The following is a 20316-nucleotide window of genomic DNA, read 5'->3' as shown; positions in this document are numbered from 1 at the left end:
TCTAAAACTTCCTGTTAGACGGCTGCGTTGACCTTGGACCTCAGAAAACACAGTGGACCAACACCAGCAGATGACATGGCACCCCAAACCATCACTGACTGTGGAAACTTTACACTGGACTTCAAGCAACGTGGATTCTGTGCCTCTCCTCTCTTCCTCCAGACTCTGGGACCTTGATTTCCAAAGGAAATGCAAAATTTACTTTCATCAGAGAACATAACTTTGAACCACTCAGCAGCAGTCCAGTCCTTTTTGTCTTTAGCCCAGGCGAGACGCTTCTGACGCTGTGTCTTGTTCAAGAGTGGCTTGACTCAAGGAATGCAACAGCAACCTATGTCTTGCATACGTCTGTGCGTGGTGGTTCTTGAAGCACTGACTCCAGCTGCAGTCCACTCTTTGTGAATCTCCCCCACATTTTTGAATGGGTTTTGTTTCACAATCCTCTCCAGGGTGCGATTATCCCTATTGCTTCTATACTTTTTTCTACCACATCTTTTCCTTCCCTTTGCCTCTCTATTAATGTGCTTGGACACAGATCTCTGTAAATAGCCAGCCTCTTTAGCAAAGACCTTTTGTGTCTTGCCCTCCTTGTGCAAGGTGTCAATGGCCATCTTTTGGACAGCTGTTAAGTCAGCAGTCTTCCCCATGATTGTGTAGCCTACAGAACTAGACTGAGAGACCATTTAAAGGCCTTTGCAGGTGTTTTGAGTTAATTAGCTGATTAGAGTGTGGCACCAGGTGTCTTCAATATTGAACCTTTTCACAATATTCTAATTTTCTGAGATACTGATTTTGGGGTTTTCATTAGTTGTCAGTTATAATCATCAAAATTAAAAGGAATGAACACTTGAAATATATCAGTCTGTGTGGAATGAATGTATACATTATACAGGTTTCACTTTTTGAATGGAATTACTAAAATAACTCAACTTTTTGATGATATTCTAATTATATGACCAGCACCTGTAAATGCACTGTGGTTTGTCCCCTTAAAAACGATTTTTCAGATAAAAATGTGCCTGCGTCTACAGTATACAATATATTATATGGAAATTGATAATTTTAGTGTAAGTCAACCCTTCCTGTGATGGCCTTGGTTGAAAGGAGGATGTGCATTACAAAGCAACACTTCTCCCAGCTCTAATAATTTGATACTTTATAAATTTCAACAGTGAAGACCTAGGGTTGATCAAGTAAAGAAATCTAAAACTTCAGCTGTACACAATTAAACCAGAATGTGGACATGGACTTCCTGTAACTCATGCAGTCTCAGGTACAAATGAAGTTATCCCAACCCTGGTGTATTTTGGACTGAATGTGGAGGTATGCGAGAAAAGAGAAAGAAACAGTCCCAGCACAGGGAAGGACAGAAATGTGTGTCACTGTCAGGATTTGAGGCGATGAGGGACTTACTAGGTCTGCATTTGTACCAGACAATGAGGTATTTACTGCTGCCAGGACACTGGTCTGTCCCAAACACACGGCTGTTGACAAGGACTTGACAGCTCCTTCTGTCCTGGCACTCGTCCAGCATTTTCTAAAGAAGGAAAGAGTGACAGAGAGTGGGAGAAGACCAAAGAGAGGTTTAGAGGGAGGACAATAAGACAACTACAGTGAGACCAGCAGAAGGCAAACATAAAACAACTTCAAACAGGCTGCTTATTGCCATGGGAATACTTTATGGAGGATAGGAGCACATAAGGGAACGGGAGAAAGAAATCTTTGCAAAGCTCTACTCCACTCATTTCCTGGCATCCGTTGGCTTCTCTAGTTTCATCTTCTTTAGCCGGCTGTAACCCAGGTGAGCACATTCCAACACAATACATTCTCCCATACTGAGATCCCACTCACTGGAAGAAAAGGCTGAGTGGATTCTGTTCAGAGCCTTCTCCCAAATATAACATAAAAGGAGAAGCAATTGTTACAGAGCAGAGCAACTTAAGGGATATCTGAGTATTTCCCCCTACAACACAACAAATACATATGCAGGTCCTCACTCTGAGTGATTTTAATGATTAATATGTGAAAACTTAAAAGAAAACCCTGGTAAAATCCCATGAAAAGACCAGAACCAACAATAGACATAGTATACAAATTAAGAAGTGCCTGAGTAACCAAAGCCTTTTTTAGCTTATTCCTCTGTGCAGTGCCCGGCTGTTAAATACTGATAAAATACTTTAAAAAAAGGTATGTATATATTCTTGACCTGTTTTGAAGGATTTACCTGTCTTGTAGGAAAGACTGGGCTTGGGGTGCCACAGAAAGGGTAGGGGAGCCATAAAGTGGTGAGTGATGAACTAATACATTTGTGGTTTTGGTCATTGGATTTTCTTGACAATAAGAAAAATATAGAATAAAACCAGCCTCATTCTATTCTAAGTTAAGAATAGCCAGGGATACATAGATCTCTTTATCACATGTCATTAAAGAAAGAAAATATATGTACCATGATGGAAAATGGACATCCTTCAGACTGAGAATCTGTTACCGCAATGTTGAATACTGCTATTAGAATTTCTAATATAAGGATTGCTTGGATTAGTGAAGTAACTGGTCAATAGTTACTAAACTAAATACTAAATAGTTGATTGACAGAAAACCAATCTACAATTACTTTCATAATTGTTGCTTCTTAAATGTAAGGATTTGATGTTTTTCTCGGTTTTCTTTCAAATACCTTTGGTTTCTGAACTTTTGGTTGCAGACACACACAAAGATCTTGTGCTTGGTAATAGTAACTTTTATTATATCTATGGACATTTCATAGGTGCCCTTCTTGGGACATGCCTGAACTAAGCATTATAAATGGAGACATTCATATGGCAATACCAGCAAACCAAGGGTCATGAACAGGTGGTACAATGGGATTCTTCAGGGTTGTACTAATGTGGGTGGCGCAGCAGTCAGTCATTCTCTCACTTCAACACAATGCGCTCTCTGTGTCTGTGCATTCATGGCTGTCCTGTCCATTATGGAAACGGAGGGTGTTCGACGCTAGAAGGCAGGGGGACTAAGAATAAACCAAACAGAATGAATGCTGAAGAGGATGTGTTTGTGTGTGTTTGTATTGGTGCTGCAAAGCGGGGGTTCTAGTCCAGCAGCATCCCAATTTAGGAGAGGATGCTAAGGCAAAGACCCCATGAAATCGCTTTGTGTCAAGGGAACACGCAAGCCTGCTTCCTCTTTAGAGAGTGTAATTTGCCGGAAAACATCCTCACAAAGGATTACATAATCAGTGGTCCTCCAAAATATAACCCTTGACGAATTTGACCATTTAACAGGACACTTTCTCTCAGGATCAGCAGTGTGTGTGTGTGTGTGTGTGTGTGTGTGTGTGTGTGTGTGTGTGTGTGTGTGTCAAGAGTGGACTAACAGAGGGAAGTGGGAAAAAAGGGATGAGATGTACACAGACTTTGAAAAACTTTAATCAATTTTGCCCATTTTTCAAAAAAGAAGAAAACTAACCATAATGATAACAACATTATAATTTTCAGTCACTAAAATAACTTAGTTATTTACCTGTAGTGCAGTGGACACAGAACAATATCGATCATCCTCCCGAGCGTTATAAGAACTTAGGAGGGCCTGGTAGGTCTGAGGACACTGTTGGGGGTCAGAGGCGCCTCTTCTTCCATAAAAAGCTGATTGGACGGTGATGGTGGTGCGGGGCGGGCAGCGAACAGATAAGAAGTCTCCGTCACAGGCCTGCTCCGTATAATTCCTCAACACTTTGGACAGGTAACCTATGAGACAGGAAATGCCAAAGCAGTTGTTACCTTTGACCATCACTGAATGCACAAAAAAAAGATTGCATATTATAGCCCTATAGCATAATTTGCATTACATGTGCAGTACAAGGATCCTACGGCTGTAAAATTTAATTTCACTACACTGAAAACAGCATTGCCCCAATGCCCCAGCTAAATCATCTTTTTTGTTCAATAATGGAGTGTTTCCATTGACATTTGGTAGTGCTGCATATCAGCAAGCCCTGACAGATTACTGCCTACATCTAAAAGATGCCTCCAGGGCAGGCCTAGAATGCCGCAACAGCACAGACAGGGTAAAGCTTTAGCTTATTTAGCTGTTAGTGTCAGCCCTCTGGTCATGGCTTTAGCACATACTCTTGTGTTTGATATGAAAAAATACCTGCCAAGGATGATTTTTAAAGCCTGACATTATTACATTTTTTATACAAGGATACAGCACACACATATAGTACCTACTTACTGGAATTTTCTGAGAGCATTTCAAGGCATTGCTAGCTCTAAAAAATGCTACCAGGCTGGGTGTTGGTCATCATATTTATTCATATAGCAAAAAACAATTTAAAATCCACGTGGTTCTGACAGTGTGATGAACTGTTTACTAGAAGCTTCAGATACACCTACCCAGACATCATGCTGGACCTCTCTTTCTTAAAGCTAGTTAGTTGCCACTCTTCAGGCTCAATTTCTATTAGCATGCTTTTTGCCTGCCAGTAGCCTAACCATGTTACTTGCATAAAACAACCAATTGGTATCAAGACCATGAATAGAAATATTACATAAACCATTTAATGGAACAAACACCGTGTGACTTTTTATTCTTTCATCTGGGTCTCTAGGCAAACTCTACTTTCCCATTTAGAGTCTTTGAGACCTGCCAGTCAGCCTGTCAGTCACACAAGATAAGTGAACCCATCACAAAGCCACCATTAACATTCCAGCCTGCACATGAGAAGAAAAGCACAGATAAAGGAGAGAGTTGGTCCGCTGGCCACTGTCATATAATGTCTTTCTGGACCTATCTGGACTGTTTATGTGCTGGCTGCAGCAGATGAGAAACAAACACTCTGCTTTAGCTTCTCCGATTTCTGAACTTAAAAACCAAGACAGGCAAGATATCCGGCAAACAATGGCAAAGATTTTGTTAATTATCAAAGTAAGACATTGATATTCAAAAACATTTTAAAAATGTAATTTATCTTCCCAAATTTATCCAGGTCAATATCTAAATTAAACTCAACTGAAACCATTTAACTTTTTTAAAACTTGTTCAACAACCGGAAACACCTTCCAAAGCAAGCTCAAGCTTCATTTTAAGTGCTCTGCAAACACATTTACAGAGAAGTCAACACACACACGCTCACACACACTTAGTAAGTGGACACACTGTGATTCAATTACCTTTTTTTGGCTAGTGTTTGGTAGGGAAGAGGAAATAAACAGTGTCCCCTAACACACACATTAGGCACGCATGCACATACACACAAAACGCACACATTGTCCCCCTTATCACCATGGCCACAGTTAAAAGGTGCAAGGAACAAGAGACAGGCCCAGGCTTTGAAAGGTCAGCCTCACTCTAAATGGGGGTGGTTATTAAACCATCATTGCTCACAGTAACAGGTTTCCACCTGCGGCTGGGATGTGAAAATGGACAACAGGTGTACATGGATATTCTATTTTATGGTTTGTTAGGGATTATTTGCATGGTACGTAAAATATTATCAGGATGTGAACTAGAAACTGTCTAGTTCTTGGAATTGCACTTATGGTTTCACTATTGAAATGCTGGTCCTTTCTATCATTGTGAGGCTTAACTAGTTTCTCCCGCTCACGCACAGGTCTGCTTTGCCCGCCACATTCCACAGAGAGAGAGAGAGAACTTGGCATTTCCCCTGGCAGCGAGACCTCACACACACACGCACACACACACACGCATACAAAACGTCAACACAAACAACGTGGTAGGAACAAGCCTCGCTGCTTGGCTCTTGAAGCCAGGGTGTGTGGCGTTGGTGTAACAGAATCACATTATTAGGGCTGGTTCTTGGCGAAGCTCCAGTGCCATGAGAGACCACGAGTTTGTGCAGCCCTCCAGTTAACTGAGCCTCCAGTACAGCGGTGTAACCATGGGAACGGCCGAGGTTATAAAGAGGGTGAAACAGAGAGGACCAAAGATGGATGATTGAATTCGCACGGGCCACTTGGAGGAGGAGTTTCTTGAGAGGGGGAACAGTGAGCAACAGTTTGAGCACCGCAAGCACTCCGATACACCTTCCTCCACCCTACAAAGTGGGAAACAGATTATCTCACACAAACCCTCAGGTGCTTTCCGAAGAATTAATTTCTCTTTTTTGCCATCCCGCCCTCCTCCCACTCTCTCTCTCTCTCTCTCTCTCTCTCTCTCTCTGTCTCTTCTTTAGGATCGTCACTATTGTTCCCTTCATGCTACCTGTTGACTGAAGCCTCCTTTCAAGGCCAACAAATCAGGAGGGGTTAAGGCACCTGTGTAAACCGCCCAGCCAATGACAGGTGTCCCTCAGAGGCAGAATGCTGAACAATGCTGGAGGAACACCCAGGCGTCTCTCCTTCTCCTCCCTGTTTCTTTTCATGTGGGGCCAGACTCCTTCCTTAACTAGCTCTGTGCCCTTTCCCTTAACAAAAGCACCACACTATTATGTCTTCTGGTTTGTTTATTCGGTCATTAAAAGACAGGAGGTTGCGGTCGCAATGCTGTTCGTGTACAAACAGGTCGCTCTTGTTGTGAACTGGATTGAAAGGCGTGCCAGGTCCATTCAATCCCTGCACAAGCAGCATAGGGATTTGATATAAACATAGACGCAGATGGCTGCACCTGCCTTTTGTATCCATCATCCAACACGGATGTGATCCTATCATATGATGCAACTTAACCTGTCAGTAGGCCAGAATGTCCGCATTTCAGCAGCAATCACAAACCTTCCGCCAATTGTAAAGCTAGAAATAAGAGGCCCTTTGTGATTGTGAGCTCCTCATTTGTGGTCATGTGATGACCCTAAAGCCTGACCCAGCGATGGTGGGGGTCAGGTATGATGGAGATTAGTGATGGGCCGCTGTGTTGTGTCAACATGACACAGAAAGAGGCCTGTTAAAGAGGGCTTTCCTCCCAGGGATTCACTGATTAGTCACAACCTGGTGCAGGTCACATGCCAATATAAATATATAGAGGGTGATTTATTCATGTATTACTTCTTTATAAAGGCTCTCCCCCAGCTGGAGCCTCCACTGCAATATTACCTGTCTCTCCTTTCAGGTCAGACTGGAAGGAAGCTCTAACTAATTCTCCTCATGGTCCACTAAGCTGAGGTGTTCAGTGTCGGCTAAGAATGAGTACGACAGGTATATCTAACATGAACAGAGGGCAGGTGGGAGGATGAGGAACTGCTTTTGAAAAATGCCACCTCCTCCTATTGGCCGAGCCTGGATAATGAACAATGCAGCACAGCATTAAGTATTACTGGCGCGTTATAATAATGTAGGCTTAATGCTGCTTATTGTTCAGCAGCTTAATAATTTCACACACTTTTATGTTGCTTGTGAAATATTGTTTGTAAAGCCTCTTGCATTAGGCAAGAATGTATAATATTGCTGAATATTATTAGATTATAGCTTAGCTTAATGCCACAAAAGTGCCTGTTTACACTGTGTTTTAGAGATAATCAGCAGGCTTTATGAATAAGAGTTGTAACTGGAACCTCTTTAAATAGATCATGTATGTATAATAAGGATATATCTGTAACACCTCAAAACACATTCCATAGAAACTAAGTAGCCAAGAAGAGCTTGAAAGCTGCAAAATCAAAGGCTGTTTTGTGTTTCATCTGGGTACATTAGGTATTTAGGCATTTACAGCTTCATGACTTTATTGGTGTTATTTTAAGCAAATTATAGCCATGAAACCATCAAATCTTCAAAGATACAGAGCTGCAGGCCTGCTGCTGGAGAAGGAATTCCCTTTAAGTGGTGATTACTGGGAAGAGCGGAGGTTTCCCTCAAAGACGCAGGCAGCACTCTGGCAACACTCTAGAGGCGGCTGGCGGAGATGGAGAGGGGAAGAAGAGGACGTGAAAAGTAGAGGAGAAGATGAGTGGCAGAGAAGAAAAGTGGTAGATAAAGACACACTGAATCCAAAACAGACACCTGCTAAATAATCAAGCGTTGATTAAAATTCTGAAACGATGTTTGTGGTGACTTTAATTGGATGAGAGAAGAAAAGACCAGACCAGAATACCAGTTATGAAAAAGAGCTGTACGGAGAAAAGAAAAGAGAGCTTTTTAAAAGCAAAGCCACTGCTTACAGGATGTGGCAGCAGAGGTCCAAACGCCAGAACTGGTGGCTTTAGGCCCTGTAGTAATTACTTTTATCCACAGACCACAGAGGCGGCACAAGGGCCTGGAGCACGGCATGGCTTTTAGATAAAACAACCACTGGCTCTAAATCATATGCCGTCCAAACTCTGCATTCACCTATTCAGACCTGAACTTTAGCCGAATATATGATACACGAGCCGAATGAGACAGGTTGATGAGGTGGGCTGACATGATATGAGACCTCAAACACGGGAAGGAAAAGGAGCAAAGGTTCACATGGACGCCACAAAAGACACACTGCTGCACAATGGACAAGATGTCAAAGGAAAGCTACGAGCAACTGCTGCTGTAAACATGCCAAGTACAGTCCTCGCTGCTAAGCCACTCCGATTCGGATCTAAAAAAATGCATTCCTAAAATACATCACATTCCTCTGCTTACAATACATCAGTCTCGCTACTATAGTCATGTTTGGATTAGCCTACTTTCTTGCTAACCTCGATATGGGGCAGAAAAAGAGCACAGAGGTATTTTTGCTAAATGCTAAGCAGTTCAATTTTACATAAATCAAAGCAGGATTCCTGTTTAAACTACTCCATGAGTACAGCAAATGGGTAGCTCATTCTATGTTCTTTTAAGTGCTGCAGTTAAGTGTTGAGTGAAACCATCTAAAATTTTGTGCATTCATTTAAACAAACATGCACCAGCTTGCCACTTTGGTACAGAGCTTGCGATATTTGATGGATTGTCCTGATCTAAAGATTTGAGGAGCAACCATTCTGTTAATGCATATCAGAAAATGTGAAGGGGTCCTACATGAATGCAAAACTTTCTGTTGGAATAGTTTTTGTTATTTCACAGATTTCTTTCCTATTTGTGAGTGGGCGGGACTCAAATGGGAAAAGTTAATGTCACTGTTTGTGTTATCTCTGTTAGAATACTTACTGAACACGTTAACATACACAGACACATCGCGCACAGTTACTGAATGGGTGGGGGATGTCAGCTGAGGGGGCTTACTCACATGAGGTTGGTCCCCTGGATTTAACCCCACTGAGGACCTAAACAACACAACTTCAAATCCTGTTCCAGAGTATCCTCCTACTCCTCTCCTGTATATAAACCCAGCTTGTGTTTCACACTTGGCTGTCAGACTTCACCTGATCAAACAGAGGCTAATGGGAAGAGTGTTGGGGGAATAGAAGGGAAGAGAAAAACAACATGATGGAGGAAGAGTAAATTGAGAACGGGAGATAAAATGAGGGCTCATACTCATAGCAAGATTTATTTCCATGACATCCAGCCAACAGAGGTGCAACTGACTTGTCATTTTTGATGTAACAAGCTGTGGAGATTCACAGTGGCAAAACCATGTTCATACACATGGGCCATCCGGGTGCATGCAACATTAAGGTCCATCTGTCATCAGGAGAGGCAGCCATATATAAAAAATAAAACAAATTCATGTTTAGGTTTGGTTCACTGATGCACTAAAATTCTTTGGTTTGGATTCCAGACGCAGAATATGCGTGTGTGCTAACATGTTTATCCATTTTTTTTTTTTAAATCACCAAGTCAGCTTGCCTCATGGTGTGTATCAATATCCTCAGGCGAGGGTCTCCTTAATTTGTATTTCAGAGCAGCTAACATATCCCTCTTCCTCCCCCAACAGAGAGAGACCGGAGCCTAAGCAGCTGAAATCATTAAAACCAGAGACACAAACACAAACACCCTGCTTGCCCGGTCCGTTCATCCTCCCCGAGATGGCTTATCTTTCTAACACCTACACACACAAACACACACGCAGGCACACAAACACATATGCATATCCCCACAGCGGCATGCTAAGACACACAAACTTCAACCTGGTGGACATAAACAACAAACTCTGACAGCCTTCCCTGCCCCCAGCTTTCCTAAACACTACTTATTTGTTTGTGCACACCATGGCGTATGAATCCAATAGCAGCAGTGTCCATGGCTAGTTTTCAATGAACGAACAGGAAAGAAAATCTTTAGACTAAAAAGAATTAAAGAGGTAACAAGGCTTTTTTGTTGAAAGATTTTCTCATATCAATATAACTAATACATAAATGGGTGGAAAGTTAATGGAAAACCCAAAATAAAGTAAGGTGCTAGGCCACCTTGAATGCCCAGAACAGTTTCAGTGCTCCTTTACCAGTGTGACGAACATCATTCTTCCAAAAGATATTCCCTCTTTTGGTGTTTTGATCATGGTGGTGAACATATCGTTCCAAAATCTTCCATGAGAGTTCAATTGGGTTGAGCACAGATTTTTGCCAAACCATTCAGTTTGTGTCCTGTACGTAACGTTGTTATACAGTAATTTGTCACCCACCTGTATATTTGAGTTGCCCCAGAATTAGATATAGGTAAAAAACTGATACCACTTAGAGACTGATGCATATAAACCCCCAGGTTAGTTTCTATGGGTTAATGTGCATTATCTGACCTGGCTGTATGACCATCCTTGCAACTAAATGTGGACACAAAACCAATCGTATCGCCAGAAAAGAACATCAAAACTGGTTGATTCTGCAAAACCCCGGATTTCATTAAACAATTTGTAAACTCTAGATTTCTGTGATATCTATACATAAGCAATGATTATGGTTTGGTAATACATGTGGTTATGGCAAAAACGGTCAGCAAAATAAGAGTCAGGGAAAGTTAATAAATATCTAATAAAAACACAAACTTTAATTGCATTTCTGGGACAAGAGGCTAAACTTGAAATAATGAGTATGTTTAAATAACAAATGTTGGATAACTACAATCAAAATAGAAATATATTAAAATAGTTGATGTAATTGATTGTGGCAAAGTCTAGCCCCAGCATAATAAACATGCACATCAAACAGAGTTTAGATATTAGATGAAATGATAGCATGATGTTTGCTTTCATTGTTTCCAGCAACAAGGACTTTTATCTGCCAGGCAAAGAGAGAGGAGATTAAATAGAGAGAACTGGAGGGATGTCACATGCTAAGTCAGACACATATCAGGCGAGGCGAGGAAATCATGCTCTGGAGGAGAACATAACACTACATGCTCTTCTTGCCTGTTCACAACTACACACACACACACACACACACACACACACACACACACACACACACACACACACACACACACAAGGAAACAGATCCACACGGTGGAAATGAAACCACAAGAGAAGTTTATCTCCAACTCTGGCAGTCAGAGGCTAACTCATGTTCCACAGTTAATAGTTCAGGTTATCTGTGCTTACTAACTCCTGCACACAATGGGAGAAGGTCCACCTGTGGGTCTGTTGTCTGAGCTCCTCCTGAGGGGGTGACTGGCTATAAAACATCTGCCAGCCTCTGAGTTGGTCTCATAGTTGGACACTGGCCACTGAGTCTCCACTAAGGAGTCCCCAAAAAACACTGGTCCCACCCAAGCCCTCCCACGACCTCTGTTAGCACGTGCCTCTCCTTGACCCCCGCGGGTCAAAGGGCAGTAGACGAGAGGACGCTTTTACTCTCTCTGAGCATGTGTGTTTTTTTATCATTTGTGGGATGGGATGTGAGAGCGAAGGGTGAAAGAGTTGAGGGGACACAGAGGTTCCGGGAACACCATCCTGTGTGTTCGGTTGCATGTCCAGACACACACAGAGAAAGTGTGTGACAGAAGAGAAGACACCAGAGTGAGAGATATCTGTCATTTTAATGGTCACTTTTACTGCCTGGGAGAGTTGGGTGGCAGCCGGACTGCCCCATCACTAACCATAGCCCAGCAGACACCAGACAGATGCATCAGTGTGTGAGCTTTATTGTCACAAAGTGAACAACAGATGTATCTTTCTACCGTCACTCTCACCACAGCGGACTGGATTTAAGTGATTGTTGGGTGGGGCAGAGGAAGCCTAAGGCTAAGAAAAGGGAGCTTGTGACAGAAAGGTCACAAAGGAATGATCTCCTTTCACTCGTTTTCTCTGCTGTTGTGCTGTTCACTTTCCCCACTTTGAATTAACATGAGTGTTCTTTTAATGATATCCTCTATGTTCCATAAACACAGTGGAGTCTCTTGGATAATTTAACTACAATATAGGTTTATATTATGGCTATCAGTTTTAATTTTACTTTGCAAAACCATGTTTTTTTCTGTCTCTTTGGTATGCGGGAACTTTCTGCCCTTTTTTTCAAATGCCCACAAAACCCCCTTATAAAAAACAGTAAATAGTTTTAATGGAATAATAGCAAGACAGCATACCTTTATCAAGGTTCTAGCATGTGCTGTGAGGAAAAAAGAGAGGTATTTCCTTTAAAAAAAAAAAGGCAGGAGTGGGTGGGCACTGAAAAGCTGAGCTTTTTAGGGAATTAACACGCTTATCGGGTGGGCTGTTCTGTGAAAACAAGCAATAGAACAACTCCTGAGGAGCTGAGGGAGTGAAAAGCTGTCTTCGGCATGTCCAATGAGACTTAGCAGGGAGATCTCCTTCCATTTACAAGAAACACAGACAAATCTGCAGGAATGACCAGACTAAATGTGAAAGCCTTGCTTTATTCATTCAGAGTTTTCCCAGAGAGTTTGTTTTTGCAGCTACCAAGTAACTGGGGTCTCCTTGGGTAAAGGTTTTTGCCTGCTGAATGTCCAGCCTCAGTTTGTACAATGGCAGCTGCTACACATAAACCCTTTCCTGTACTACTACTATAACGAAAGATTATTCTCATTGCATATTCATTTATTGGTTAGTGCCTTTTGTGTTCTAAAATTACAAAAACGATGGTAAATTCCCCTCACAGGGTCTGGTGTATGATAGGTCATTGCTTCTCTAGTCTGACAACCACAAAACCCAGACCATGCTGTTAAAATACTATGAAATGGATTAGCCTGTTGAGTTTTCACTTATCCAATAAAATATCAACAAAATGGATTGGCAAAAGATTTTGATAGTATGCAGAGGATATATTCTAATGACTTTGGTGATTAATGGACTTTTCTTCTTGCATCACCACAAGATTCACATTTGAGGTTTTGAGAGGAAATATCTTAACAACCACTGGATGGATTGCCATGAAATGTGGTGCAGACATTCATGCACCCCTGAGCATGAGTTGTGATACCTTTGGTGATTCCATTGACTTTTGAGCCATCAACAGGTCAAAATAGCAATTTGCCTCAGTACCTTTGTTTTACGACCAAATACCTGCAGAGCAAACCACATTCCCATCAGCCTCAGCTGTGCTTTTTGTTCAGTGCTAATTGGCAAATGATAGCATGCTAACATGCTAACCCAAGTGGTGAACGGTAAACATTATACCTGCTAACCATTGGCAGGCTAACGTCATTGTGACTATGTTAGCATGCTGATGTTAGCATTTAGCTCAAAGCACCACTGTTCCTCAGCCTTGCAGAGATGCTGGCATTTGAGGACAACGTAACTCATTTGACAGCTAGTCTATTTCTGTCAATCACAATTTCTCAATTTTCCCTGTTATTGTACGTAATAATTTTTACAGCACCTTTCATTGTCTTTCAAGTCTTGTTTATGGCGTCTGATTTTTTCTGATATCTAGTCTCTAATCACTGTCACTGAATTTATGGTCCTGGTTTCAGACTAGCTTGCAGTTGAATAACTCAAAGAACCAACTTCCGTCTTTAGCCTTTATTGAAGGTGCGTCTAGCTCACTGCGTAGCTGAGCACCTATATGCAAAGTGAGGGCAGAAGAATGAATCTCTCACCAACCTGAAGATACTCAAACTGTCTATAAACTGACACAACCAATGGCATCTAGAAGTTCTAACAAGCAATCAGCCAACAACCCAGGATCTTGAGTTATACTGTTAGTAGACAGGACAGACTTATTAAAAGTGAGCCAACATGCCAAGCGAGATTTATCTAGATAAATCTTATTATTTCTTCTTCTTTTGTCATATTCATTATAGGTCTTATCATCCAGCTATTACAAGACTGTTTTTTTACCATGCTGCAAATGAAACAAATGCAATCTGGTAAAAATGATTTGGGCTTTAACATGGCTAAAATAAGGGGAAATCTCTCTCCGGTTCCCTTCCCCCTTACCTGAGCTAGCCAGAGGGGCCAGTAAGCAACAGATTAGCAGTGCTTTGGGGAGCAGGCTGCTGTAGCGTGCTGTAATGCAGACTGTCAGTCCGACACAGTTGGGGGGCTACACAATGCCTCCTTGTTCAGACTGGCCCTTCTGTGCTCCACCTCTCTACCTCTCAATCTCTCTCTCTGTCTCTCTCTCTCTTTGCCTCTAGGGGTTTAATCAAACCATAAAAACTAATGACGTTCAAAATGTTCTTTTCCCTCTCCCATACTGAAGAAAGAGGGAAGGGAGGAGAGAAGGATGCAGAAAGGACTAAAAAGGAAGCCAGATCGAGGCGCACATGTTGACTCTTAACCAAACATAAATCAGCTCCCAGGAAACAGAGAGAAAGGCAGAAAAAAAGAGACAGCAGGGAGGAGGAGGGGCATCAAAGCAGGGTCGACATTCTCCGAGATGCAAGAGCAGAAAAGGTGTGTGCACTGGTTTTTCAGTGTGTGTGTGTGTGTGTGTGTGTGTGTGTGTCGGGGGAAGGGGGGGGGGGGGGGGGGGGGGGGGGGGGGGGGGGGGGGGGGGGGGGGGTTGAGCACATAATTCACCAGCCAGCACATAAGTGGGGTGGACACGAGAAAATAATTGCCAGTGCAGACACCCACCAGTCTCTTTCTCAACACTTGTTTCTGTTTATCTGCAGCTCAGTTTCATCCTCACGTTGGTGCAGCCCTCTGTACTTGCAGCAGCAGGTATCACAACTTATCTGATTCTCCATGAGCGTTCTGCTCACAAAGTGAACACAACTTTCTCCAGACAATAAGGGTCTGTGTTTAAATTATGACAAATGAGACATTCTAAATTAATTACACAAGTGTTGCCTAAACAGAGATAGCAAAGTTGCGAGGGTAGCTCGCTAACTGCAGCTGCACGCAACAACGCCAGGGTGTCACTCAAGAATCTTCTTCACAGATTTCACTGTGTTTTCTTTGCGGCTTCTTACACCTCCCCCACGCAAGAGAGGGCAAGTGCAAACACACACCTGCAATGTCTACATATACATCTTTGCAGTTTAGGACTTAGACCCCCTCTTTCCTCCCCAATAACAGTTATTACTAAAACCAGCTCAACATCTGATTGGCCGATTTGGGTGGTTTTAGGGATCGACAGAAATCTATGCAAAATAATGATTATAATATTAAGGGCTGACTGGTAGAGCAGTTTTCTTCTGATTATAAGTCTTGATTAAGACACACAGCCTCATTCAGCTGGTAGTTAGAACTCCTCCACAGACTGTGTAGGTCATTTTGACTGCAGTCTGGGTTAAAAACGTGACCATCTACTCTCACTAAAATTACAGTGATTGTTTTTGTACAACAGCCTGTCTAAGCCCTCAGTCAGCATACAGATAACACACATTATAGTCTGGTATATTGCTGAGACACTCAGTTCACACCTGTAGTTTATTCGACTCGGATTATGGAGGGAAAAAAAGAGATAAAATTGTTGCCTTTTTGTTCTAGTTCGGTTTGTGTTCACACTGATTTCTCACAACCAAGAGCTATAAACACACAACTTACACAGTTGGCGACTGTCACCCCGACTGTCATGAAAGAGCTTAAAAAGATGTAATTGCCTATGAGCATTCTCTAGTATGATTAAACTGCAACTCAAAAACTTTAGGAATATGACAAAAAGGTACATTAATATTATCAAGGGATGACTGTGCAGACAGTCACAGATTGCCTGTACTGTTACTTTCAGCTGTTTTCTCGCAAATACGTGGACGTTAAATAAATAGAAAATATGAAACGGCCAAACATTAGATGACACGAGCGCTGTAATGTTACGTTGCCATGACTGAAATTACTTGAAGGCAATGAAGAAATACTTACAGTATTTTATAAAATAGATTTTAACGGACTACGTGTCCTCGTGTTGATAATATTAATGTTTACTGTCTGCTATGTAGCAGAAGGGAGTTACAAAACTCAATTTCACTCTATAACTTGTTGTACTGTGACAATAAATCTACCTAACCATAATGTGCCGTGCTTGTATGGAGACAGAAAGTAAACAGGATCTGCGGTGCTGCCGTCAGTGCTCCGGGATACTTTCACTTCACTGTTCATGCTGCTTCACGTCAGGCTACGCTGTAGGTGACGGCGTAGGGTACGGGGCTACGCAGAGGCTATGCCATCAATTTGACGCAGAAGTATAAATTGCACTTAATGCGAGTCGACGTATTTATGTAATCGATTACGACAAATCGCTTCAGCCCTAAAATCCACCAGAGTGCGCTTCCAGGATATGTGTGAAAGCACCCTAAATGATTAACTATAGGTAGTGAGATGAAACTTAGTCATCCTTAGGCTACTAATGATTTTACAAGACAAAATCATTTCCACAATAAACATTCTACAATTTTATCTGCTGTTTATCTAACAATTGTTTTATTTAGATTTTTAAAAAATGTATCACACTTTAAAAGTAACAGTAGCTTTGCACAGAAATTGCAAAACATCATCCAAAATCAAGCTCATTGGGCACAAAATCAGTGCTTTTTATTGATATATAACACACTGGTAATGCTCAAAGACAAAACCTTCACTGATTGCCGAACTGTTTGCCTGACAAGGCAAGGACATTACTGACATACCGGGACTTAATTTAATGTAATATTGCACCAACAGCAGCCAAATTATTTATTAAGCATTACCTCTGTCAGGATGTGCTCTCTTGCCGCACATATCTTGGCAATGAGACAAAAGCCTATTTTGATTGGTGCACGTTAAAATCGCTTATATGCCAGGACGTGAATCAGTTGACACAAAGCTCGCTTTAAAGGCTACATCTACTTTTCATATTAATCCTGTCGACGTGTTTGTGTTCAATGCTTTGTCCTGTTATTCTGGAATTTCTGTTAGCAAAATTATTGTTCCAGTAAAAAAAATTAGATATGAAATATGATTCATTAAAAAGTTGTATAATATAGATCCCAACAATTCAGTTTTTAAACACTGGCTTTGACTTTGGTGAGCTTTGGTGTTTATTACGGTGATGTGAGATCATTTAACTGAAGAGTTGTTTCCTGTTCCTGTAAACATCTCTCCTCACTAACACCACATTGTTGTTCCCTGACATGATGTCAAGCTCTGCCTTATGTGTGTGTTTGTTTATGTGCTTTTTGTATCCAGGGGGAGGGACGTACACAGTAGGTCATGTCTTTCATTGCAATCATGTTGTGCCAGGCCAGACTTCCACCTACAATTACAAACACACACCCTACAGAGGCGCTCACACACATCCAGAAGTTGTCTACATTATATCTCCAAGCTGTCTGCACCCAAACCAGCGTCGCCCAGCTATTAACACTGCATGTCACACAACACACACACACACAAGTAAATTGCTGGATATGTTTCAAACCTCTGCAATAAATTTTTTGCCTTTTTTCTAGACTTTTCTGTAATGTGAAGCTGGACAAACCTCTCTCTCAGTTACCGCCGGGTTTAAAAAGCTGGTTTTCTTTAAGATCCAGCTCTCAGTTAATAAAATACCTGAATCAATTTATATCACACTAACAAATATCTTATTGAATCTCACACTGTATCCTCTCCCTCATTTTTGCTGGTAAGGAGCAATGGACTGAATATAAATCCATCCGTTTAGTTCTCTGAGATGTAGATATTATCTGTTAATTTACCTTTAACTTTTTGTTTGTTACGTATGTTTTATGAAAGCAACACCTAAATGGATTTAATAAGGGAAACAATTAAGATTTGATAAGCTGATTCTAACCTAGATTCAGATTTGATAAAATGCTAACAAACCCTAACCAAATCCTTCTGCAGCTTGTCTCCTGCCTATAAAGAATTTCACTGGATTTAACATATCAATAAAGGATTATAGTTCAAACCTGAAATCACTTGGGTGGTGCTTCAAACATTTTATATATTCAGTCTGTGGCAAAACAATGCATGATATAAAATAATCCACTCCCTCATTGACACCCAACAACTCTGTGTGTTGTGAAATTTCTTGACAATTCACTCCTTTGAGAACCTGGTTCACAGAGACTATTCTTTGAAACGCGGCACCCCCTCTCTATTCAGTTGGAGAGAAAAGCAGCCTTGTGCCAGGCCCTCGCTGTCTGCCTCGCCGCCTGCCTCCACCCGCAGTAGACAAAACAAGTGGGAGGCAGGATTTGTTTAGACAGAGCTCACCTGGCACACACAGACACAGAAACAGTGATCAGGCAAGCCCTGGGGCCAAGAGAGGAGAGCACGGGGTTCAGTGTGCTACACTTATCCAGGGCCACTCAAAAATCAGAGCGGATTAAGATTTGAGGGGCCTCGAGTAGTGCTCAGTAATAGGTGGAGGGGTGTGTTTGTGTGTATGTGTGGGAGCAGGCAGTTAGGGGTAGCCTAATCCAGGACATGCCCATAGGGTACTAGCATAGGTGGATTTGTGTGTCTGGTGTATGTGTTGGCTACGGTGTCAGGCAGCTTAGAGCACTTGCCCATAGGGAAGCAATCAGCTGATCTGTCACCGAGAAAGTCAGGAATTAGTTTAAAATATCCATCATAATTTCATAGAACCAAAAGTGACAAACTCATATTTCTTGTTTTTTCCAACAGTCTAAAACCCACAAATACTCAAGTTTGCTATAATTTGAGACTTGGGAAATTAGCAATTCCTCACATTTGAGAGGCTGAAGGCATCAAATGTTTGCTACTTTTGCTTGACAAATGATTTAAACGATTAATCATTTATGAAAAGGCAAATATTTCTAATTTTGTTTCAACTGTAATTGTTTAATCAACACTTTTTCCCACCAATGTAGACAGATACTTCTGGGTTTCTGGGAACACTAATATGTCTTTTCATCAAAACATTTACCGAAGAAAATCAGAAGGTCTAAATGCAAAAACATCAATACTGATAAAAAATAAATATTTCATCCTTAAAAGTCGACAGTGGTCAACATGTGTGACTGGGTCCGACAGGGGGGAATGAAGAATAAGATGGACGATAACTCCCCCTAAGTATTCACACACTCAGTTACGATGGGTTGACCTCAGTTGACCCCTTGGCCCCTCAACAGCCTCACATCCCATTGACTGGGGTAAAATAGGGTTCTGCCTGCGGGGTTTATGACAGAGAAGGAGAAGAAAAGTCGCTTCACTGTTACCCTTTGGCAGTGTCATATAGTTTATCTGATTAACAATGGAGCTATTCAAAAATGTTCTATGGTAGGGCTGAACAGTTAATTGAAATATTATCAAAATCACAACATAGTAAGTATCATATTCAAAGCGCAGCAGTTGCAATTTTTTGGTAAAGGTAGGTAAAATGTGTGACAAAACAGAGTTATAATGAAGTACTGCAGTGCTGCAGAGATGCCTCGACCTACAATTAGACCGGCTTGGTCTAATGAAGGTCAGTTCAACCACAACTCTCTCTCTCTCATACACTCTCTCACCTCTCTTCCTGCCTCCAACAGTTGACTATGGGCATTCTCACTTAATTTTCCAATCAGATATTACCACGATTAGCAAAAAATGTAGTCACCGTGAAACTTAAAATCTGTTCTCTCCACTGCTGCCGGCTGTCATTTCAGTACGAATTGCTGCAGCCCTCCTCCACCCCCTTCCCCTCTGCTCGTAAGATCCAGGCTCAGTTGAAGCTCAGCAGAAGTCCTCCTCATCACATCCAGAACCTCAGCATTTCCTTCATCCCTTCATCAATACCACCAGTGTCAAGACTTCACCGTGGGGATTTCTATACTCTACGGCTTCACCACTCCCATTAAATACCACGTCATCTCAATGGGGTCTAATCACCTATGACTTTTCACATTCTAATATTCACTGGATCATATGTCAATAAATTGTTCTTGATCACTCAGTCAAGTCTCTCATGACTATATAGGCTTTGTTCTGCAGTTGAATAAATCATACAGTCTGTGTTTTGTTTGAGATGCTCTCATTTAAAAGGCCTGATGGAGCAAAAGCTTGACTCATGTCATTGTCCCGGCCTCTTTCCAAAAACAGTCCGGCATTCATCGCTTCACTTTTTCACCGGCACTGCTATGTGTTGACAAAAATAATAAACTGTTTACTGTCAATGTCAGCTGATAGCGGCATCCAGCA

General features: G+C 41.7%; 1 protein-coding gene across 2 annotated transcripts in view; it reads right to left on the bottom strand.

Moving 5' to 3' along the window:
* LOC123977963 (protein eva-1 homolog A) overlaps positions 1 to 20316 on the bottom strand; it is a 93364-nt gene that overhangs the window by 53867 nt on the left and 19181 nt on the right. For both annotated transcript variants that reach the window (XM_046061051.1, XM_046061052.1), the window contains exons 2-3: positions 3520 to 3743; positions 1414 to 1537 (exon numbers count right to left, since the gene is read on the bottom strand). In XM_046061051.1, coding sequence (XP_045917007.1) covers positions 1414 to 1537; positions 3520 to 3743 — 348 coding nt within the window. The remainder of the gene's footprint in view (positions 1 to 1413; positions 1538 to 3519; positions 3744 to 20316) is intronic.

This window comes from Micropterus dolomieu, linkage group LG10 (assembly GCF_021292245.1).
Source record: "Micropterus dolomieu isolate WLL.071019.BEF.003 ecotype Adirondacks linkage group LG10, ASM2129224v1, whole genome shotgun sequence".
Classification (NCBI taxonomy): domain Eukaryota; kingdom Metazoa; phylum Chordata; class Actinopteri; order Centrarchiformes; family Centrarchidae; genus Micropterus; species Micropterus dolomieu.
Note: the sequence above shows the minus strand (reverse complement) of the source record. Positions and strands in the feature narration are given on the sequence as shown.